At 38.3% G+C, this 25,206-nt stretch overlaps 1 protein-coding gene across 2 annotated transcripts in view; it reads left to right on the top strand.

The window, feature by feature from the left end:
* calb2a (calbindin 2a) overlaps nucleotides 1–25,206 on the top strand; it is a 99,173-nt gene that overhangs the window by 60,827 nt on the left and 13,140 nt on the right. Inside the window, exons 2-5 of one of the 2 annotated variants that reach the window (XM_051931654.1) lie at nucleotides 6,669–6,745; nucleotides 13,953–14,042; nucleotides 19,474–19,554; nucleotides 23,601–23,657. In XM_051931654.1, the coding sequence (XP_051787614.1) occupies nucleotides 6,669–6,745; nucleotides 13,953–14,042; nucleotides 19,474–19,554; nucleotides 23,601–23,657 (305 nt within the window). Of the gene's footprint in view, nucleotides 1–6,668; nucleotides 6,746–13,949; nucleotides 14,043–19,473; nucleotides 19,555–23,600; nucleotides 23,658–25,206 lie in introns of both variants that reach the window. The other variant, XM_028808889.2, reaches the window with a different exon arrangement.

The following is a 25,206-nucleotide window of genomic DNA, read 5'->3' as shown; positions in this document are numbered from 1 at the left end:
CTCATGGAACGAGCATCCTTTGTCCATATTTCTCCTCCAATTTCTTCCTGTGGGGAATATGCCCGCTCTCTATGTATTTGTATGGACAGTTCAGTGTTCCTCCCACATCCCTTACCACATGCTTGCTATGTTCTTTGGTAATTCCAAGCCAGCCCAGTTTATTAGTGGGCACATTTGTGACCTTTGTCAGAGTGGCACCCTCTCCAGAGTTTTCTGCACTTCATCCAGTGCTGTTAGGACACGTTCTGTCCCTCATAACCCTCAATCAGATTAAGTATGTTTGAGAATGTGTTCATTTCTGTACAGTCTGGACAAGGATGCTATTCATTAATTTGATTCATGGTTTGTAATTTCGTTTTCAAATATTTCAATCCATCCATTAACTTTAAAGTACCTTGATCTACTTTAAGGGTTTCAGGGTTAACTTTGGGCAAAATAACTTTTTATCGCAGGGCCTACTCACTCTTACACTCACCGTACCCATTCTGAGCTTTTTAAAAGTTACCCATTAATCTAACCTGAAGGGCTTTGCCGTAAGCAAAGCAAACAGACCCAGAAAGGAACTCATTTGCTGTAACACAGGGGAACATGGCAAATTCCAAACCTTTAGTGAACAGGCCAGGACTGAAGGTGGCAGCGCTAACTACTTTGCCATCTTTAAATATTTCCCCCGCTTTAATAATAAGCTTACAATTAAACATTTATTGTGTTTTTTTTGCATTATACTATACTAGCCACCCCCTGTGGCTTCACCCGTGTATTCGTGAAGCAGGACAGTGAGGAGGGCCCCGCCCAGCTCTCTACACCTGACGTCACTCTCCCCCCTCCTGTCTTGGATTAATATATCGCTCCTGTAAGCAAACTATAATTCTTAGCGCAATGAGAGAAGTCGCAAAATCAACTGGAATGTTCAAGCAAATTATAGAAAAAAGATCTAAATCCGTTAAGTAGTTCTCTTGTTTGCTAACTAATCGGAGTTAAGGTTACGCCCCGAGGCAGACATGTGAGTGAGGAGGGCCCCACTCCCATCCCTACAGCCCGATGAGTCTCTCTCAGATTCACGCTAATAAATCAGTACCGCAAGCAAATTATGATACTTAGTGCGATGAGAAAGTCGCAAAATCAGTGGAATGATCAAGTAAATTATAGAAAAAAACCCAATCTAAATCCGTTAAGTAGTTCTCTCGTGAAAAGCGGACAGACATACAAACGGGTCTAAAAAACTATAAAAAATTTCATGCTTGGACCACAAAATTTTTAAAACCGTTTCTTAGCAAGCACCTATAGGCCGAGGGTAACCTACTTTCCAAATTTCAAGTCCCAAATCCTCATGGTTCGGGAGATTTCGTGATGAGTGAGTCAGGGGTATTTGGCTTTTATATGTGCAGATTATAATTTTCTATCAGTGTCATATATAAGGCTGTAATACAAAGACAAATTTGTAGTAGTTAAGTTGCCTGGCAATAAAATCTCCTTCATTCATGAATTCATTCTTTCTTTCAGATATTTTGTTAGTATTATTCTAATGTTGTGAGTACTAATATTAAGTGTTTACTCCCATGGAATCTACTTACTGTATTCTTTTATTTATATAGTTCCTTTCAGGCTTGCCTTCTTGTTGAAACACTTTGTACAGAAAGCTAAAAGTCAGTTGTGCTTATGCAGATATGACCTCGCAGACTTCCTCCTAGGATCACCTGACTGCTCAACCTGCAGCTCATTTGGTCACATTGTTAGCTCTTATCAGTCTTTCCATAAACTTACCATTTGTTCCTGAGCAATTTAATATTTTTGTTTGTATGAGATTCTTCCCTCAAACCAGACAGTCCTGTAATTGCATTTCTCATTAAGGTGTTACGTAACCTTAGCATTACTTTTTTTTTTTTTACTCCTATGAAGTTGTCCTAGATAAAAAAAAAACGGCTTCATATTTTTAATTGCTTCTCTTTCCTCCCTATTTCCAAAACTTCTAATGTATGTCTTGTTAGGTCTTCTTTAACGAGTCCAGTCAGGAGCAAATAAACTAATAAGCAGGATATTTTTAAAAGCTTCTAAAGTTTTAATCATTTGCACAGTGAAACATAACTTGAAGTTGATGATAGTGGACGCTTGTCTCTTCCTCGATGGAATCTTGTGCTGCCTCACAATAAAGGCTCCCTGCTGGGAAGCAACCAGCAGCATTAAAATCAGTTTATGAAATACACATATGCTTTTTACAGCCCCTTATTGCATTGATATTAAGAACACGGCAGACCTCTGAGAGACAGGGAACACATCATTTTAAAACAGCTGCACCAGTCTTCCCAGCTGACAGTTTCCTTTTATGTCTTCACACAAAATTGAATGTGAAAGGCATCAGGCACAGCCAGTAGTGTCCAATTAGTGAGGAAAATGGGTCTGCTTACACACACCACCCAGTGATGGGCCCTGAAGAGGGCAAAATTGGAAGTTGCTGCTGCTTGACAAAAGCTTGAGGTAAAAATCGAGCACAGACCAGATGGACTGGCTTCACCCAGTGACATTGGCTCTCCCCGTGTGCAGCTGCTCATCACTAGAAAGAAATGGCGCCAAAGTCTCATCAAACGAAGTTCTCATTTGGAGGCAGGGGGATATGCTAATTTGAGCATCAGTTACAAGTGAGGATTTGTAAAAGGATGCAGTGAAACCACAGCCCATAATGAGCTGCTTTGTATTTGTCAGCTTGATTTAAAGATTCTAGGCAAATAACCTTTTTTACTGTTCATTTGAGGTAATATTTCAAAAGACTACATCGTTGTCTTGCCTTTTTTTATTCCCGCATCAAAGACGTGCAACTAAAATTCATCTGCTTCATAGATCAATGCTGTTAGACATGGCCCACTGAACGGTTGTTCATTAGTAAACCAGTTTCTCCTAGTTCAGGTTCGAGGAAGCTGGTGTTAACCTCTGAATTTTAGGTTTAGGTTTAGGTTTCTTTATTTACAATTTTGCTATCCTTATATCCCATTTTTTTATCTTTCTGTAAGTTCACAGTTTATTTTTGTATTTCTCAAGCAATTTTTATCATTGTACTGGTGACACCACCTCAGAATCATTTGGTTGTCTGTTTTTCTTGTGGGCACTCCCGTCTTGTGATTGTTTCTCCCAGTTAGGACCATGTTGTTTATAAAAATGACATCCATTCCCTGTCATGTGATTAGATGTTGTCAACATGAGAAGTTTCAAGTTTGTGTTTTCCCTTTCTAAGGTGCCAGCAGAGCAAGTATACGCTCCGTGTGTTGGAGTCATTCTAAAAACAAAATGCAAGCAGTGAGGCAAAGTGGTTAAGCCTTTGGACTGCAAAAGAAATGTAACCAATTGTATGTCAAATGTAGAAAACTGCATTGGATTAAGGCATCAACTAAATAAGTAAATGCATTTTAAAAATGATTTGGCATTCCGTGTTAGTTATGATGAAGAATTTACAGTTATTGCACAATCATTATTTAAACTTGCAATATGGTAAAGCAAGCATCCATTCTTTTTATTAAAATTCTTATAAAAAATGTAAACGCATTTATTTTCATATATAGTTAAACTGGTAAAAGATATTAAATAGCAAAGAGCTATGTTCATTACATATTATACCTAGCACAATGCCTTTTTCTGTGTGTTTACTTGTTGCTTTTTGTACCCCTCAAGATCCCCATGAATATTCTTGTCCTTAGTCCTTTGGTTATTATCTTCATTACATGTTACTCTAGCTTTAAAATTTAGCAGTTTGGATGAATCATTCCATTCTGTCACAAAATGCATTTTCCAAATGATCTCGGGCATAACATTCAGTTTCTATAGAGTTTCAGGGGACATGACTTTTGGGAAACCCCAGAGGCCATGGATCCAGTTAACAGGTCAATAACCTCCTTTTAAGGTATCGTCCACCACTGGCAGGATGTCTTTATAAATTGGGGATTTCCCAAAGACTAGCTTCTAGATTTGACTTAGTTATGTATTTTTAATGTCTTTTGATTTGTGAATTATTTTGATTTAGATATTTTCCATTAGTTTCCATTATTTTTTGGCTTCCTTTATGCTCCAGTTAATGTTGATCCTCTAACTGTAAGTGTGCTGTCATCAGGGCAATCACCTAAGTTTACACTATTTAAGCCTCAAGCAAACCAAACCATTGTTACACTTCCTTTTGAGTAGGTTTCTGGTTGAAACTGCTTATTAATTTTTTAGTTCAGTGTTAGAATTTATATTTACTTGTACTATATTTTATTTTACATGGTTTATCCTTAGTTTATTCTTGTGGTTTCATTTCTAAATGCAATTTTATTTTCTTGTATAGTATATAGTAGGTTTAGTTAGAGGTTTTCATCTTTGAAGAATTCAGGTGACTCCTGGTGTCTTCCCCACTGAGTTTGATGAGCTACACCATTGCATGAGACACTCAGTGATAATAAATGGGTCCCATTAGTGCTCCAGGGCTGGCTAAACACCGAAACCTTAGCCTGGTAATATGGAATATAGAAGAAATAAGATACGAAAAATGCTATAAAAGCCACATCAACTTGTACTTTTAAATAGCATCATGAAAATCCAAACTGTTTTCATGACACAAACATACATACATAAAAAAACCAAACTCAAAATAGGCCCTGCCCGGAAACTTAAAAGCAGCTTTGGGGCCAGCCAAAAACACTAAGACCTATAAATCAGACTCCTGACCTACAGAATGAAACTGGCATTCCTTAGAATGTTAAAGTTTATTTACAAAAAACATCCAGAAAGACAGAATGCAATTAATTATATTTAAAAAGTAACTAAAGACATTATACAAAAATGTGGCCTCCTGCTGTTTTAGTCAGGGTCTCTCCCCTGATTTGGGTTTAAATATTCTTTTTGTTTCTTTTTTGTTCTTTGATTCTTTTATTTATAAGATTGTTACTTATGATAATTATTTGCATTATTCTGTGTTTTTAAAATTAGTTTTGTGTATTATTTAATTTCTGTGTGTTAATATGAGTCTGTGCTTGTTCTGTGATTTTCCAAGTGGTTTGTGGGTGGTTCTCCAAGAGGCGGGGGCCACCTGTCCTTATTTCTCAAGGGACTACTCTCAACCATATTAAGCCCGAGAAAACACACAGTCCCTGGTGCTTTGTGGTTTTAGAGAGTTCATTGTGACTATTACTGCGTTTATTGTTGATTCTTTGGATTTTCTTTGGCCTCTTGTGCTCCTCCAAGCCTTTTTGTGCTACAGAATATTTTGATAAATATTTTTTTTATTTTATAAAGGTTCTTCTTTTGCCCTTTTTTGGTTTATAAAAGTACCCCCCACCTCACTACAGTTTTTGGGACATTGTGCTAAGAAATTGTTCATGACATCTTGTGGGAGGAACCCCAGAACTAAAAGAAACCAAAGATATGAGAAACTTTAATAAAAAAAAAAACAGCAACAACAAAATTGCAAAAAACACAAAAAAAAATCAACAGAAACATACAAAAAGTCTTCAAAGAATCACAAAGGAGAGCTGAACAATATGAGAAGGAGCTAGTGCTTCCACAATAGGCTGAGGAATGTCAGGTCTTTATATGGGCTACAGACAGCCACAGCTACAGCATTGGGAGCCCCCACCCCTTTGGGCTCAACTTATAAAGACCAAGGAAAATAATAACTAAGGTTGACTTGATGAAAAGAGAAAAAGAAAATTATCAAATGAATGAAAATGGAATAACACTTAACATAAATCAATTATCAAAAATATTTAGAATAAAAAATGTAGCAACACAAACCACAAAAACAGCAAGATAAAAAACAGAGACCAAAGATTTGATTGCTGATTAAGCCATGACGACTTTATGTGCAACACAAAAATATCTATTTCATCATGCAGGTTAAGGTAACACTGTACTGTGAATGAATGTGTTACAGCACCAGACCGTCACAGATCAGAGCCACAGCTCTCTTAGGCTGAGAACATGGAAGGCAGGATCATGCCATTCAGTATTGTAGCCTAAGATGAAAGGAAACACCCTAACAATTACCTACTCTGAATTTGTATTTAAGCACCAAGACAGAAGGACTGAGGCACACACTGGATAAAAGATCATCCCAATAACAGGCCTACTGTATTTCTTAAATAATCATAAACAGTAGCCCCGTACCGTAAAAGCATAAAATTGCTTGTTTTACTTTCCAGTCATAAAATGCCATGGAAAACACTTCATAAACAAGAGATGCTAACTTCACATTGTTGCCCTGCATAGTATCTGCCATCATTGAGACCAACCTGCATGGGGGTCCAATTTGTAGTATGTGTTTTCTATGATAGTCTTCCTTCTTTGTCGAATCCTTCAAAGGATTTACCTCAATACCCAATAATCGGCACATATTTAAAAATGTAGTTACAGGGGCTTGCATCACAATTTTGATTTTTATAGATCTCTCTGGGTTCAAATGGTAAATTAGTGGATGCCAGATCCTCCAGGATCCCCCCATATTACATAATTTAGTCAACAGCTTACTCTGCACTTTGTGTCTCTATTCAGTGAAGTGCACTATGTATAAATTAATTGATCTGAATAGTTGACTGATACTTGACCAGTTGTGTAACTTCTCTGCATTTTTAAGCATCATTAACATCTTTCTATAAACATTCAAAGGTGTTTAGAAGGTATTTATCCTCATAATATTTTATTTCTTTTAGGTAATGGTTATATTGAAGGAAAGGAATTGGAGAACTTCTTCAGAGAGCTGGAAAAGGCGCGGAGAGGGGCAGGAGTGGTGAGTCACATTTAATGATGCATCCTAATTCTTAATACTGCAGGGTGACTTGCACACATTGCTTCAAAATCAATCTAATTTGTATGTAGACACACACAGGCTGTGAGGGGAGACACTGGTTAATGGGTCTGCCTCATCACTAGAGGGATTTGCCTTCAATTTGTGGTACATTCACTTGTTCTGCACAGTTTATAAGTCTTTCTCGTGTCCAGGTGCCTTCTCCATAAAAGCTCCACTTTCCTTCTGCATCCAAAAACATATGTCTTAAATTAATTATTAATTATATACATGAGTGTGTTCTGCACTGCATTAGCATCCCATGCTGGGTTGGTTTCCTAATTTCTACACAATGCTGATGGCCCCACAACTCAAAGACATTCATTTCTACAAACTAATTTTTAAACACAGGACACTGAAGCTGTCAAATGACTAGTACGGGTTAAAGATAAAAATAATACCAGTATCTTGTTTGGAAATTTCTTCTCCTGTGGTTAGCATATTTTGCATTGTTAAGTAAACTATTTTTTTATTGGGCGCCTGATTTGCATTGGAAATTGCCACATTCTTTAGGATGGCATAGGGACAATCAACAGGTGTTAAAATACTGTCTGTGTTCTTTATCTTGATTTGTTGGAACAACCTGCCAAGGAAAGTTAACTCAGAGCATTGAGTGGCCTGGTTAATCAGCTGTGACAGTGTCCCCGGCAGCAGCCTTGACATACACTCACAAACTGAGGCCAAGCAGCTGATTAAAAGGAAAGTTGTTTTTTTGTGTTAGCATGTGCACTTATCATTGACATGTCATGTACAGGGATTAGTTAGCACATAAAGAAAGCAGAAATGAAAACCAAACAACATTTCTATGAGCAGCAATATAAGTGAGCTGAAGTGATAAAAGAGAAGTGCGATCAACAAAGACTTGGTGCCACCTAGGTGGCTGAATGGAACCATATGTAAAATTATTCAACTGTGTTTTCATACCTGGTTGTGCCATTTAGGTGGAGTTTTCATTTGCCGTGCAGTTTTCTGTGAGTCTTCTCTTCTCTGGAGACAGAGTCGTCTTCCAACTTTTCAAACACATGGCACCTGTATACAGTCAATTGGACACTCTAAACTGGCCAGTGTGAGTGAGTGAGTGTAAGTGTGTGCATGGCTATGCATGGTTGGCTGTAGTTGTACTTTTTAATGGACCTTGCAGATTCATTACAGCTCAAGATGTAAGTATATTTCTGTATTGATTCCTGCCACAAATAAAGCCGAAAAAGGGGAAGATGTCCTCAAGAAAATACCAAAAGACCCAACCAACCTTCATTCAGGTCCAAACCCTAGGACTAGACCTCACCCCAGGCAGCCTAACCCAAACTCCAAAGGCAGGCTTTCCAGCTTATATGGGCCCAAAAAAGGGGGGTTAAGCTTTTAAATAACAGAAGTTTCAAAAAGGTCCAAAGAAAATGGACAAAAGGCGAAAGAGTCAAAAACAATGATTCATACAAAACAAAGCAATTTCACTTCATTTTTAAGATGTATTCAAAAGGAGTCAAACAAATATAACAAGAAAAATGAAGGTAATAACAAAGGGTTCATTTAAAAGGCAACAAATCCAATAAACACCATCCAGAAACATCAACTTCAAGTGAATGCATGAGTCAAAAGCAAAATAATCCAAAAGTAGAAGCACAAAATGTAAATATAGGAATCAAAATCACAATCAGATAAATCTGATAAAACGTCCTCAGCTTCTGCTTAAATGCTGCTGGGAGAAAACACCCGCTGTTGAAGTAGGTGTCCGTGCCTCTTTAGGTTCCATGTCCAAGCAGCAGGGCAGAGAGCAAGGGCACTAAGTACACAGTTGACATAAAACATAATATCAATAAACATCATTTCAATAAAAATTATAATACTATATGAATACAAAGACAAAACATAACCATAAACTGAATTAATAACATAAAATGAAAAATTATATTTAAATAATAACAAAAAGATAATAATAATAATATATTTTATATAGTGTCTTTCACATGCTCCCATGCAAAGAACAACAGGGTATATATAACATTGATTTCAAATATTTTCTGCATAGAACACTGAAACAGATAAATACAGAATAATATACAGTATTAAACAGAATCAAATACAATAAACCAGAGTGAAATACTAAATTCAATACTAAAAGAAAAGCCCAAACAAATAACATCATTAGTGATTTAACACACACATACAAATTATCCTGAGCATCTGTACAGAAAGGTAAACTGAAAGAAGGTGCAGAATGTCAGGTTAAGTAAAAAGCCTTCCTGAACAGAATAGTTTTAAGATGTTTTTTTTAAAGAATGAATTGAGTCAACTGATCTAATTAATTTTCAGGAGATCATTCCAAAGTCTGGGTGCTATACAGCTGAAGGCCCTGTCACCCTCAGAGTGCCGGTTAGTGTGGGGCACAACAAGATTGCCAGAATCAGAACACCTTAATAGGTGAACAGGAGCGTAGTGATGGAGAAGGTCACTGTTGTAGTCCGGTGCAAGGCCATTTAAAGCTTTGTAGGTTATTAGTAGAATTTTAAATTCAATCCTGTAAGACACAGGGAGCCAGTGAAGGCAAAGCAGGATTGGTGTTATGTGCTTGCTGGTGTTGGTTCATGTAGGAGGACTCTTGCAGTAGAGTTTTGAATCAACTGGAGCTACGATATAAGATTAGAAGCAGCACCTCCCATTTGGGAGTTACATAAAACGATGTGAGATGTGATGAAAGCATGGACAAGTTTCTCAGCATTTGAAAAGGAGAGGAATAAGAGAACACAGGATATGTTACAGAGGTGAAAGTAAGAACACTTCTTAACCCCTTAACTGCCCTCTGCCGGATATATCCGGCATCGTAGCTTTAATGCTGACGCCTTACTGCCAGAATTATCCGGCACATTTGCCTGTGGTTATGTGAATGCCTGGCGCGTAGCATAACTGACAGTTTGGCGTGGGTATTATTACTACGTTGTATTTCGACAACTCTGCGCTTGTATTGGCCGATCACGTGATGTGATTCGAAAGTGAAAGCTATGAATATGGCGAAACGTAAACTGACTTCAAGTGAGGTTTTGCAGGCAATTTTGGACAATAATTCTGATCATGATTGTAGCAGTTCTGAAGAAGATTTTAGCGACAATGATGATCAGCAACGTGCACTGCATGATACTGTGAATGACGGCGCATCGGATGATGGCGATGAGTGGGTGTATCCCCAGCATCTCAACTGGACTGCTGCCCGAGGTGAACTACCTTTTCTGCATCCGTTTGAGGCAACGTGTGGCTTTACTGTTGATGTAAACAATTACACTGCTGAGCAGTTTTATGAGCTGTTTGTGTCACCTGATTTGATCAGACATTTTGCTCATCAGACAAATCTGTATGCAGCACAGTTTATTGAGAAAAATCCCAATTTACCTCCACATTCCCGTGTTCGTGCTTGGGTAGACACTGATGAAAACGAAATGAAAAAATTCATTGGGATTTTGATGTTGATGGGAATAATCAGAAAACCAGATATTGAGATGTACTGGTCTACAGATCCTATGTATGCAACACCTATTTTTGCAGCTATCATGACACGTAACCGATTCTCTTTGCTGCTGAAATTCTTTCATTTGAATGACAACAGAAATGAGCCAGATAAGAAAGATCCAAACCGCGACCGCTTGTTCAAGCTACGTCCTTTGATTGACCATTTATTTGAAGCATTTCAGTTGCCCTACATGCCAGGACCGTCAGTTACAGTTGATGAAAGTTTATTGTTGTGGAAGCCTGAGAAAAGGTACATTTTGTGTTTTATTATGTGTTTGCCCATTTCTAGAACTTGCACAACATTTAGTGGTCAATACTGCTTGAATAAATGTAAAAAATGTAAAAAAAATGTAAAAAAGTAAAAAAACGAAAATTGTTCAGGTTTCGCCTGGCGTGGGGAATATTTAGGGAGTTGGCGGTTAAAGGGTTAATGAGGTTTATGCTGGTGGAATAAGAAAGGGAGGAATCAAAAATGACAATAAGATTCCTTGCATCAGAAGAAGGTCTTATGAGATCACCGTCAAGAGTGACTAAGAAAGAGCTCATTTTCTTAAGTTGCGCTTTAGTACCAATTTGCAGGAGTTCAGTTTTGTTAAAATGTAATTTTAAAGAGTTCTGCTCCATCCAGGTTCTAATTTCCCTGAAGCAAGTTGTGATTTAGAAAGCCCTGATGAAATAGAGTTGAGCATCATCTGCATAAAAACAATAACCCAATCCAAAGCTACGAATAATATGGTCAAGTGGAAGCATACAGAAGCACAGAAGAGCAGAGGGCCAAGGACAGAGCCCTGAGGAGCCCCTTGTGTGACTGGCGCTGAGCTGGATCTGCTGTTGCCAAGACTATCAAACTCTTGCCTATCAATCAGATAGGACTTAAACCACTGGAGGGCAGTGCCAGAGATGCCCAGAATGTTCCCCACTCTGGACAGTAGAATGTCATGTCTAACGGTGTCAAATGCTACCCTAAGATCTAACAGAATTAGTATGCTGGTTTGTCCAGAGTCTGCTGCCATAAGCAGATCATTGGTTACCAGAAGTAAAGTAGTTTCACAGATATGCCATGCTCTTAAACCACACTGAAAGGGTTCTATTAGTTTATTAGAAGTTAAGTAATTGGCGAGTTGGGAGGCTGGATTAATTAAATTACAAATAAACCTGAGCCAGGACATCAACTTGGGATGCACCACAACATTTTCCTCTCTCAGAAAACTCATTAAATTCCCAAGTAAACCAAGAAAGAATTCAGATTGTCATCCTTGGGTGTCCTTGCTGCATACATGAGGGAATGGGGATTAGCTGATATAAAGTACACCTCCATTTATTTCGGATCCCAATTAATCCTTTTTCAGTTCTCATTTCCCTGTCCTTGGGTATCATCTGCAAGCTCACCATATAATAAAAGCACACACTCACAATCTGTAGAAGTATTGAGTCCAAGGGGATTTTTTTAAACACCTGAAAAAGTTTCTCTCTGAAATGTATCTTCTGAATCCTTTATATTTTGTATCCATTATTTGATGTGCTTTAATTTGAGTTTAAGTGTACCTTATTAAGGTAAATGTCATCAGACTTAAGTTAGGGTTTCTCCCCTGACTTGGGTTCAAATTCTTGTCTTATGTCCTTTTTGTTAACTTTTGAGTAATTTTTTTTATGTTAATGTAACTTTTGTAATTATTTGCATTATTCCTTGTTTTTGCCTTTAAGCCTTTGTTATATGCATTGTGTTTTATGGGTGGCTCCTCAAGAGGTAGGACCACCTGCCCATCACCATCAGGGTCTGATTTTAGGAAGGTCTACAGGACAGTAGTGAGACCAGCTATGTTATATGGGTTGGAGACGGTGACACTGACCAGAAAGCAGGAGACAGAGCTGGAGGTGGCAGAGTTAAAGATGCTAAGATTTGCATAGGGTGTGACAAGGATGGATAGGATTAGAAATGAGTACATTAGAGGATCAGCTCAAGTTGTGACGGTTGGGAGACAGAGTCAGAGTGGCGAGATTGTGTTGGTTTGGACATGTGCAGAGGAGAGATGCTGAGTATATTGGGAGAAGGATGCTAAGGATAGAGCTGCTAGGGAAGAAGAAAAGAGGAAGGCCTAAGAGAAGGTTTATGGATGTGGTGAGAGAGGACATGCAGGTGATGGGTGTAACAGAGCAAGATGCAGAGGACAGGGAGATATGGATGATCCGCTGTGGTAACCCCTAACGGGAGCAGCCGAAAAAAGAAGAAAGGCAAGTGTTTCTCACAATTCCTGGCAGTTCACTCAGATGCAATAAGGAGTTGGTGAATTTACTTGTCATGTTTTTTTTTTTTCTTTTTCTTTTTTTGCTGTTCTTGTGCTTTTGTGATATCACTGGACTTTTTCACCTTCTGCCCTGTTCTTGACCATTCTCTGAATTACTGCATTTGGTCTTTGTTTACATTGGACTGACTTATTGTATTGGACAACTCCGATTGCCTTTGGTGCTCGACAGAGCATTTTTGAAGAATACTTTTTTTATTTTATAAATGATGTTTTCCCCTTTATCTTACCTGGGTTTCATGGTAAATCTCCCTCTAGTGGCCATTTTTGAGCATTTTTGGGACTATCTTGTGTTTTGAGACTCTCAGTTCATATCAGCTATGTAAAGCTTGGAGGCCCCTTGTTGAAAACTTACACACCAGAAGATCTCACAAAAGTGAGCACCAAAACAGGACCACAAACAAATTTAAATAAAATATATGCCTTTTAATTATTTAATAGCAAAGTATTTAAAGTGACAAATAGAAATTATTTTCAAATAAATGCATTTACTGATTACATATTTAAAACTACAGTTCACATAAAAAGCCACATAAAATTTTAAATTCCAAAAAAAAAATTCAGAAATTCTATGTGGCCTCAAAATGTAGTTTCTTTACCTTACGTCTGAATCCACCACTGGGTATCATCTTGAGCTTTCTCCTGTCATGATTTGACTTTTTGTTCTTTATTTTTTATATGTTTTCCTTGACCTTAAAAATAATTGAAACTTTACTTCGTGGGTATAAGAAGTCAAGGAATTCTGTGGTTACATGTGTTTATCAATTTGTTGCATCTTTAAAATCGTTATATTGAAATCATGTTTTCTGTGACTCCATTTTGAAACAGTCGCTTTGATGGTTGGTTGTCATTGTTAGACAGAAAGGCTAGGAGTGTAAAACGCTTGGTGCTGTTACCAGGCAAGTATAAAAGGTCAGCATTGGGCACATCTTGGCTTGTCCAAGTTTTTATGGATTCATTTTAATCCCTGGTTACTAAATCTTGTTTGTCATTTTGCTGACATCTTTTGGCTCAGTTTTCATGCATATCCTCATTTTCAACTATCTTGCTACATCCCCTGTCTATGATTTTGGTTTCACACACTGAACTGGTAGTTGACCTTGGTTAGTTTATACTTTTCTTTTTTGCCTGATTCAATTTTCTTTGAAAACTTCAGACATCCAGTGCACCCTCTACTCATATGGTGCTTGTGAATGATCCTCGTAGCTATGCAGTAGCTAAGCAGCTCTAATCTTATGGCCCACACCTGACTGTAAGTGCTCCATACCTACTAAGTTGTCCCCAAGTCCATGACCATTACACCACATGAATAATCTGGTAATCAAAATGTTTCTCTTTCTTTCCAGAAGGAAATCACAAATGCCAGTTTTTCAGAAAAAATGAAAGAATTTATGCAAAAATTTGATAAGAATGCAGATGGAAAAATTGAGCTATCAGAGGTAAGTTTGATATATTTCTGCATATATATAAGAAATCCAGAGAAATCAGAACTTTAATTTGCTTTATGTACTGGCAATTGCAAAATTTAAGTTGATAGTATTTGTGGGTGGATGGTTTTGAATGGGCAACATTCATAGGTGGCTAATTTGAGATTTTAACAAAATATGAGAGACTGCAACAAAATAAAAAGAAATCGCCAGTTAAATGATTGCCCTTTTAGAAAAAGGACATATGCAGAATTTAATAATTATTTTAGCACAATATTCCAACTTATAAATTTTACAAGAGAAGAACAAATTACCTACTGAGTGCCTACCATGAGCCATGGTGTATTGCCATGATGTTTACCCCACTTGTTGCTGTCTTTCTTCCATCCATCCATTATCCAACCCGCTATATCCTAACTACAGGGTCACGGGGTTCTGCTGGAGCCAATCCCAGCCAACACAAGGCGCAAGGCAGGAAACAAACCCTAGGCAGGGCACCAGCCCACCACAGGGCGCTCACACACACACACCCACACACCAAGCATGCACTAGGGACAATTTAGGACCACCAATTCACCTAACGTGCATGTCTTTGGACTGTGGGAGGAAACCCACGCAGACACGGGAAGAACATGCAAACTCCATGTAGGGAACCTGGGTCTCCTAACTGCGAGGCAGCAGCACTACCCACTGTGCCACTGTGCCGCCCGCTGTCTTTCTTTCATTTAGCATTTCTTTTGTTTGTGTTTTAGAACTTGTGGCTGTGTAATTTAATAAAGTCATGGAGCATGTTGCAGTTGACACATTGCTAAGCTGCAGGCCAAAGTACAACATCAAGAAGCAAAGAGCGAGGACATAGACACCAGTACTATGAGCACATGATGCAAACTCAGGATTATTTTCTGGATCTTTGAATAGTGGGGATTGGAGATGCCTCACTATATAAGTGAAAAACAAAGAAAATGTATTTTTTATTTATTATGAAGAAATAAGGGATAAAGAAAAAGTGAAAGGGAAATAATTTTGTTTCCTGCTATAGAGATGAAGCCCTGGACTGAGCAGGAGTCCTCACTTTAAAATATAAAAAAGACATTTTTAGGATGCCTCATCAGATTGGTAGTTGATAAGGGGCACTGCATTTGGCATTTGTACTTTGATAGTGTAGAGCTTTTCTTTTAATTTTTGTTTCTTTACATCTATCCAACAATTCAGCAGCTGCTGTTGTTTCCATCTAAAAAGTCAGACCACAGGCCAGAAAGTGGTTATGCTTTTTCAATAATAATAATAATAATAATAAATTACATTTTTATAGCACTTGTCTCCCTACTCAAGCTGCTTAGAAAGAGAGAAACTATTTTAACCACCACCAATGTGTAGCATCCACCTGGATGATACAACGACAGCCATTATTGCACTAGTACGCTCATCACACATTAGCTATTAGGTGCTGAAGAGATGAGAGAGATAGCCAGTTAGAGACAGGTGATGATTAGGGGGCCAGAATAGATGCAGCCATGATGGGCAATTTATTCAGGACATCAGGATACACCCTGCTCTTTCCGAAAGATGCCCAGGGATCTTTAATGACCACAGACAGTCAGACCCTCTGTTTTACATCTTATCTGAAGGACAGTGCCATATTTAATAATAAAAATAATAATTTTTTGCATTTATATAGCGCTTTTCTCATTACTCAAAGCGCTCAGCAATTGCAGGTTAAGGGCCTTGCTGAAGGGCCCAACAGAGCAGAGTCCCTTTTGGCATTTACGGGATTCGAACCGGCAACCTTCCGATTGCCAGTGCAGATCTCTAGCCTCAGAGCCACCACTCCGTCCTCTGCACTGGGACATTGGGATCCAAACACAGACCACAGGGTAAACGCCCCCCCAGAGTTCTCACCAACACCTCTTTTAGCAGCAACACAAGCTTTTCCTAGATGGTCTCTCATCCAAGTATTGGTTAGGCCTGAACATGCTTAGCTTCTGGTGGATGACCTGTTCTGAAACTCATGTGATATGGCTGCTGTAAAAAAATTCTGACATTCAAGCCTGCTAGTTGACTTCCAAAAGTGAGAGCAAAGTTGTTTCAATCTAGTAATCCAACTTTCAAGACAGCTATTTTTGATGACATTTCTTTTTTGGATCTGAAACTTAATTTCCCTTTGAATTCTAGCTTTTGTTTGTGGGTGTGGGTGTGTGTTTTTGAAGCATTGTTTTTAGCTTTGACCCTTGCTTTATTTCTACTGCAGCTTTTTCTAGTGTCTATGTAATTAACCTTTTACCACTCAAAAGTAAAACAAGTGATTTGAGAGGAAAAAGATACATACTGTATTTAAACACTGTATATATAAGTGCCTTACTGGAAGATGGCAAATCTCTGTTTGTTTGACTGTTTGTGGTAAAATAATTCTGACTTTATAAATAACTGTTACTTAGTCATTCCAATGTGACTTGAGGACAGAAGGGACTGACTCACTGACCTGACAATGAAATGCCCTAAAAAGCCTCGGACTATACGTAGTCTTTCCCTCCATTCATCTCTTTAGCCTACTTTAATTAGGCATTTAGGTATAGATACCTCCTTCTTATTGCAAGATGACCATTATTATATAATTTTCACCAAGTTTTCAACAATGTGAGAATTTGTTCAGGTCCAGTCTGGCTATCATACAAATATTGTTCCTGGGCTCAGTTTCATTAGCGCTATACTGTCTCTTCTTTCTCCTACTGTTAAGTACTTGTCAAATGTTAGGTCACTTCTATCTAACTTCTTCTGGGACAGAGAGACCTACTGTTAAACACTCCATATTGATTCGCAGCGGGGTTGACGGTGAAGTTCCCATCTCAGACCCAAATCCCCCAACACGATTAGCAAGTTTCCCAAGTTCTCCTCTCACTTTACCCTTTTCAAACTCAGGACTTGACTCTTGACATAAATAGGTCCTCTAATTGCATATATCCTCGATATGTTAGGAATATGCCATAAGGTGGTGAGGCATCTTGATCTCTTGCCCAACATGGCATACTCTTACCTCTGTTTACCGCTATCCTGTCTTGTGTATTGGGGGTAATTTCATTGCTTCCTAGCCCTGAACCTATAAGGGTATTCATAATAGGAGTAATATACAGTGCATCCGGAAAGTATTCACGGCGCATCACTTTTTCCACATTTTGTTATGTTACAGCTTTATTCCAAAATGGATTAAATTCATTTTTTTTCCCCATAATTCTACACACAACACCCCATAATGACAATGTGAAAAAAGTTTACTTGAGTTTTTTGCAAATTTATTAAAAATTATAAAACTGAGAAATCACATGTACATAAGTATTCACAGCCTTCGCTCAATACTTTGTCGATGCACCTATGGCAGCAATTACAGCCTCAAGTCTTTTTGAATATGATGCCACAAGCTTGGCACACCTATCCTTGGCCAGTTTCGTCCATTCCTCTTTGCAGCAGCTCTCAAGCTCTCAGGTTGGATGGGAAGCGTCAGTGCACAGCCATTTTAAGATCTCTCCAGAGATGTTCAATCGGATTCAAGTCTGGGCTCTGGCTGGGCCACTCAAGGACATTCACAGAGTTGTCCTGAAGCCACTCCTTTGATATCTTGGCTGTGTGCTTAGGGTCGTTGTCCTGCTGAAAGATGAACCGTCGCCCCAGTCTGAGGTCAGGAGCGCTCTGGAGCAGGTTTTCATCCAGGATGTTTCTGTACATTGCTGCAGTCATCTTTCCCTTTATCCTGACTAGTCTCCCAGTCCCTGCCGCTGAAAAACATCCCCACAGCATGATGCTGCCACCACCATGCTTCACTGTAGGGATGGTATTGGCCTGGTGATGAGCGGTGCCTGGTTTCCTCCAAACGTGACGCCTGGCATTCACACCAAAGAGTTCAATCTTTTCTTTCTCATGGTCTGAGAGTCCTTCAGGTGCCTTTTGGCAAACTCCAGGCAGGCTGCCATGTGCCTTTTACTAAGGAGTGGCTTCCGTCTGGCCACTCTACCATACAAGCCTGATTGGTGGATTGCTGCAGAGATGGTTGTCCTTCTGGAAGGTTCTCCTCTCTCCACAGAGGACCTCTGGAGCTCTGACAGAGTCACCTCCCTGACTAAGGCCCTTCTCCCCCGATCGCTCAGTTTAGATGGCCGGCCAGCTCTAGGAAGAGTCCTGGTGGTTTCGAACTTCTTCCACTTACGGATGATGGAGGCCACTGTGCTCATTGGTACCTTCAAAGCAGCAGAAATTTATCTGTAACCTTCCCCAGATTTGTGCCTCGAGGCAATCCTGTCTCAGAGGTCTACAGACAATTCCTTTGACTTTATGCTTGGTTTGTACTGTCAACTGTGGGACCTTATATAGACAGGTGTGTACCTTTCCAAATCATGTCCAATCAACTGAATTTACCACAGGTGGACTCCAGTTAAGCTGCAGAAACATCTCAAGGATGATCAGGGGAAACAGGATGCACCTGAGCTCAATTTCGAGCTTCACGGCAAAGGCTGTGAATACTTATGTACATGGGCTTTCTCAATTATTTTATTTTTAATAAATTTGCAAAAACCTCAAGTAAACTTTTTTCACGTTGTCATTATGGGGTGTTGTGTGTAGAATTCAGAGGAAAAAAATGAATTTAATCCATTTTGGAATAAGGCTGTAAAATAACAAATTGTGGAAAAAGTGATGCGCTGTGAATACTTTCCAGATGCACTGTATTTTGTAACTCAGGCCTTTGAATATTAAAGACACTAAACTCTTCCTCATCTATAACTTCTTCTCTTTTCTTTTCCATCTGTTTTTACCATTTTGAACTGTAAATCCTGAAGTGGTTGTAAGTGGCATCCAGACCTTGATCAGCTCAAATAACCTACAGTATCTTTCTGGCAGAAGGCCGAGCAAACTGATATATTGCAGGTGTCAGAAAACAGCATTTTGTGGTGAATGTTTTATAAAATCTGTCCTATTCTAATTTAGTGGTAATCAAAAAAATGCTACTGGATCATTTTTTTAATGGAATACTACTGCACTCTATAAGGAAAGCTTGTTTGGGAGGTCTAGTGTTAAAAGAATGTATTTACAAGAAAATATTTATCTTCATGAGCCATTGAAGGGGAATGCATTTGCAGCTTTAACAATGTCACATTTGACAATTAGTTTTGTCATTTTTAATTACTGAGTGGAACAACAGTTCCCTCTTTCAAAATTGCATGAGCTCATTATCTTTTAATTAAGGTAACTAGGTGCCCTTTTTATGCCAGTTCCATTTACTTACAAAACTTAACTTCTGAGAGATTATACTGTTGTGTGAAGTTTTCATTGTTAGCGGTGAAAATTTCTTTTAACTTTTCCTCAATGTCTCATGCAGTAATGTTGGAGGTATTTTTCATGACTCCGGTTTTATCTGAAATTTACCTTTTTCTATTATTTTCTATCCCTGCTCTTCAAGTTGGCTCAGATTCTGCCCACAGAAGAAAATTTCCTGCTATGCTTTAGACAATTTGTCAGTTCCAGCTCAGAATTTATGGCGGTAAGTGAATAATAATGGACATTTAAATATTCTTAATTTTGTCCCACACTTTTTCCATTTGGTAAAATATTGTGCTCTTTGCCTTGACTTATCTGATTCTGCACAAGGTTCTCAGTCTCACCACTCCACATAGTTTCTAATTCTGTGTTTTACATATGAAAACTTCAGGCTGCCATCTTGAGCCCAGTGCTGCTAGGATAACAACAAATCACTTCATGAGCCTGATACGGTCAAGCAGGATAGAAGGTTTTGGATGAAAGAAGCAAATTAAAATAAAATAAATATATAAAATTGTGGCATTCAGTCTGCTGTGCAAATAATTCTTAGTGGAGTTCTTGTTTTTTGTTAGAAATCTTGAATTGCACATGTGTTTTAAACAATTACCCAGAAATCCATCCTTGGTATTATTGGCCTCTCCTTGTGTCCACGTTTTCCCTAAAGTGAATAAGCCTCAACTGCACTTCTCCTTTAAGATGAGATGTCTTTGAGAAATCCTTCATTGTTTGATCTCTTTCTAGACATACAGGACATCCAGTTTAGTAGCTCACATTACATTGTTGAAAAAGTTACACTAGCAAATTCCAGTTAGTGGTAAATATTAGGTTACAATAAAAGGCACATGCACACCAAATTAAATAACACAATGTATCCCTCCATATTCTCAAATAGTCTGTACCAGTGCTTATTTTGATAATAACAAATCTAAAGCAGAATTTAACGTTGGGCAGATGCCAGAAGATCACATGCACATTAGAGAAATTGACTATCATTGATCAAATTAACAATGTGTCTTTTTACTGAAGGAAGAAACCCATTGTATGTTATTCCTAATTTTCATGCTAGTGTGTGTATTTCACGGGTATCATATTACACTGGATAACAATTTTTTCAAAAAATTTGCTTCCTAAAAACTTTTGGTGTTTATGATAGTCAGCTTCAAGTTGAACCCAAATTCAGATTGACTATCACATATGAAGCTGAAGAAATGCAAAATTAATTTTTATTGAATTTAGTGTGTTTAATCACTTAATGATGCTGACACACTGCATTGGTTCAATTGAGCCAAAAATGTTTTGCTGCTGGTTTATGTTTGTACTCAGAACCTGATGCTTCTCGTTCCAGTGTCTGACAATATTTATGCAGCACTGATAGATTCCACTTGCCCTTATGATGCTGGTCCATTGTTGTAATGTCCTGGTAAAACCTTTCACCATGTTCATCACTGACAGCATGAAGATTATCTGGGAGGAAGTTCAAGTGTGAATGCAAAAAATTAATCGTTAGCAACATGTTGCACTTTGGGGTTTTATTTGCTTGAAGCATGTTTTCCACCAGCTGAATGTGACTTGCTGCTTAGTCATTGCCAAAAAAATTCTCAACCATGTCCTTGAATGCCTTCCATGTGATTTTTTCCAGCCCCCCAGCAGATCTTATCACTGATGACGTGTCTGATTTGAGGACCAACAAAAATGTCTTTCATAATCTTGGCATCTATCTGAAACATGAAAATCCTTCTCCTTCCTTGTTCATTACTTTTATGAAATTTCTTCATCAGTCCTAGAGGAAGAGGTAGCAAAAATACTGTATCTTTGGTGGGTCAACAAGGATTTTAAGTCCCACACTTTTCTGCCCTGGAACCAAATACTTACACACCAGCCAGTTCTTTTTAATGTAATGAGACTTTTCAGCACGGCTGTCCCATTCGCAAATGAAATATTAGCACTTGGTATATCTGAGCTGAATTCCTAGTAGCAGTGTCACTATTTTTAGATCATCACAGATGTTCCAGTTGTAGTTGCTGTACTGTATATGTACATACCTATGAGACAAAATCACAAAAATAGGCAATTGCAATCAAACAGTACATGTTAGGCTATATGAGATACACCTAAAAGTGTTCCCGAAGCAAAATCTTCATTGTCCAGTGTTGTAAATTTGTGCAAGTGCCCTAGAGTCTGTGAAAAGCCCTCCAAAAGACTGAATTGAGTTGAAGTGAAACTGAACATGAGCATGCAGACTTCAGCGTAAAGGCATCTCAGCTTAGAACACACCCAGAGACCAAACACCACTCTGCGTATTACACACTCATGGAGTCCTATAATGAAAGAACAGTAGGCAAGAAAATATATTACAAGCACAATCAGTAAAATCTGCCCTCTTACTTCAATCCAAAAAGGTCCAAAACTGCTTCTAAATGTTTTCAAAATCAGTCCAAAAATAAGATCTGAGGAAAATCCACCACCTGCGGCGGGCTGGCGCCCTGCCTGGTATTTGTTCCTGCCTTGCGCTCTGTGTTGGCTGGGATTGACTCCAGCAGACCCCCATGACCCTGTGTTAGGATATAGCAGTGAATAATGGATGGATGGATGGATGGATAATCCACCACTAACCAGAAGTGTGCATTATTCTTCTAGAAGGGATACTAATGCATCTATTAAAGGATCGGTCTACCTATAGCCTAACATTTAGGAATGAGTTTGTCCATTTCTGACCTGAGAGGTATCATCCTGGTAGGAACCTTATAGGTCTTATGTCTCTCCAGTCCAAATGGCATCTTCTGCCGTCTATCGAGAATTGTCAGACTCACCACTTCCATATAATGCAGATGTGAATTGTTTTCTTCACTTGTTTCAACAAATTGATCTTAGGGTGTGATGTGACCAAATACACTGTTCACCAAGTAGAAGGGACATTTCTTGTAGGCTCTAATATGTATAAGATGTTATATTCCTGGTTGTAGCCTGTAGAGGACCTTTTCAGGCGAATTGTACAAAAAAAAACATACAAGGGAGGCTAAAAATAAAGAGTAAACAAAGTAACGGGGGCAAAACAAAACCTGTAGTATGTCCCAATGGATCTTCCTCAAAGTATTAATGGCCCCTGACTAACTTGTGGTTTGCTTTCCGCACTTTACTGACAATGTTCTCAAGAAAAGCACTTGTAACATTTCCCATACCTCTTTTACCACCCCTGACCTTTCTTTCTTCTTTACTCCAGTAGAGCTCTTGCCTACCCTCGCTTAACCAACTTCAAGTTCAGACACTCTCTGACTGCAAGGGGCTTTTAAACCTCTGCCCTCTATTATATCCCCTCTGGGTAAGGGGCTGCTCTTCATTTGGACCAGTGACAGTGGGCTAGAGCTACACCTAGCAGCTCTTTTTGCCTCTGCAATATAGACTTGATATTGACCTTAAAGGGCCAGAATAGCATGACAACTATGGCAACTATTTTATATGCTCTACTCACTAGTAGTGCAATAATAAATTAAAGGTAAATGGTCCATTAAGGTGAACCGTATAGAAATAAATTTTGAAATCTGTATATTTTTGAGACTCTCTAATGAGGTAGATGAACATTGAAACTCCTGGCTGTTTAAATTAAACTGGCATGAAAGCAGCTGTATCTAACTAACAGTCCCACTTTATTGCTCACTTTCGACTGTATGAATTGTAGCAGCAGCTATGGTTTGCACCATTCTTTTTGCATTCATTGTCTAAATCATCGCAATCACTGAAGGAGTCCATATCGTACACCTTCAGATTGCGGAGCTAACTTCTCTTTGTCTAGCTCTTGTTTCTTTCCAGTTTTGTAATTTGTTTGTAAAGGAAGAGCTTGCTTTTTGTTTTGGTTAATTTGTGTTGGTGCTATAAATATGACAAAGCAATGAACATGCTCATTAGACAAATACTGTAGCTTGGGCTTTTTTTTTGATTTCCTCTTGTCTGCACCACATCAGTGTTTCTGTATTTCTTTAACATTTATGCTGTTTAATGAGCATCCTGGCAATGTTCCCAGCTGCACCTAATTAATACATTTCAGCCTGCGGGGAGATTAACGATCTTCCATTTACATGACGTTCTCAATTATAACAGCCTGGCAATTGCTGAAGGCTGCTGGAATGGTATCTGATACTTAAATATCATGCTTCACTGAGAACTGTCACCAGACATGGCAGACTTCTAGAGGAAGACAGCTCTGATGTGCTCTTATTATTAGCTGCTGTATTTAATGTTAGCAAATTCATTGATGTGTGTCTTTCTATGCAGGCATGGAGAAGGTATGACACAGACCGCAGTGGCTACATTGAGGCAAATGAACTGAAGGTGAGATATGACTGGAAAGGACTGTGGCTCCATATCACCAAGGCAGGGGTGCCCTCTCTCTGTTCGTTCGAGATCAGTGTCTAAAAGAATATTTAATGGTATCATTTTTCTACAAATGGATACTAAAGCAGTTTGACACTGTAAAATTAAATTTGGAACAAAACATTGCTTTAGATATGCAAATTTCCTTGATCTTTTAAAATTGTAGGATTTCATTATCCTGTCCATGTTTTGCTGTTTTCTAAGAATTGCATCAATGAGAATGTGTACGGCCATAGGACCGCAATGAAACCAAGCAAAACAACAAAAAAAAAAACTTTCTTCTGTGATTTTAGTGATGTAGTTCAACTGGTAAGCTTTCGTGTATTCTGCTCATCTTATTTAACTGGTATGACTTCTCATTGAATTTATTTATTTTGCTTAACTGCGATGTTACTTTGTTCCAGAAATCCAAGATGGCTGCCTTCCTGTACTGTAATAAAGGTGTGACCACATACCATGATACTTGTGGTTACACTATCCATTTGCTGTCACTGCATAAAACTCGCCTGGTTACAGATTAGATTAAATTATACTTTATTTATCCCAAATATGATAAAATCATCAGGTTTTCCTGATCTTTTAAAAAGAAGCCAGACTGTGATTTTGATACCCAGTTCTGATACTTCTGAAATCTTATGATAATTATGAGTTTTTGTAGCATTATGCTTCCTTGGTAATGCTTTTTGCACATTTGTTTTTGTGCTTTTTCACTATATGTTCCCTGCAAAAAATTGTCTGGTCCTGATATTTTTGTCATCTTTTCTCTGATGTCACTGATATATACTCAGATAATGTAATCAGAAATTGTGTCATAAAATGTATATCATGAAGAGATTATATATCATGGGGAATAAAAGCAAGTAGCACGTTTGCACACTGCAAAAAATGCATATACAAAAACTAGACAAAAAACTTTAAGTCTGGGTTGTTTTGCTTTTATTTAGCAAATATATCTGCCAAAAGGGTAAAAACAAAATTTACTTGACAAGAGTTGACAAGTACCCTAACCCTACGCCTAACCCTAAGTCAATAATTGTTATAATAAGGAAAGCAAGATATAATGTCAGGATATAAATACTTTTCACTTGCTTAGATTTCATTTTTTGAAGTGTTCTGCTAAAATACTGTTTAAATTTTTACCTTTTACGTTATTTAGTTTAGTCAGGAGCTCTCTGAGTCAGTTGAGTGAAGTAAGTCCTTGAGGGCTTCTTGGAGGACTATTGATTTTGCTTCTTTCATTAGATTAGTGAGGGAACCTCTCTGTTTTGGATGCCTGGAAAGGCTTAGACATTCAGAAACATTTTCTGAGCACTGAGATGGAAGACGCCCTTAGGGAATAGGCAAATCCATAGTGAGGGGACAAGAATTTCAATACTAAAAGAAAATCGATACACAAAAATCAAAACACAAAAAACAGGAAGAAAGTCACAAAAAATCTTGGGTTTCTTTACCTGTACCTACCATAGCAATAAAGCTTGTGTTTAGAAAGGATACAATACTTGAATGT

The sequence above is a fragment of the Erpetoichthys calabaricus genome, chromosome 9 (genome assembly GCF_900747795.2).
Source record: "Erpetoichthys calabaricus chromosome 9, fErpCal1.3, whole genome shotgun sequence".
NCBI lineage: Eukaryota > Metazoa > Chordata > Cladistia > Polypteriformes > Polypteridae > Erpetoichthys > Erpetoichthys calabaricus.
The sequence above is the reverse complement of the archived record's forward strand: the minus strand, read 5'-3'. Positions and strand labels throughout refer to the sequence as shown.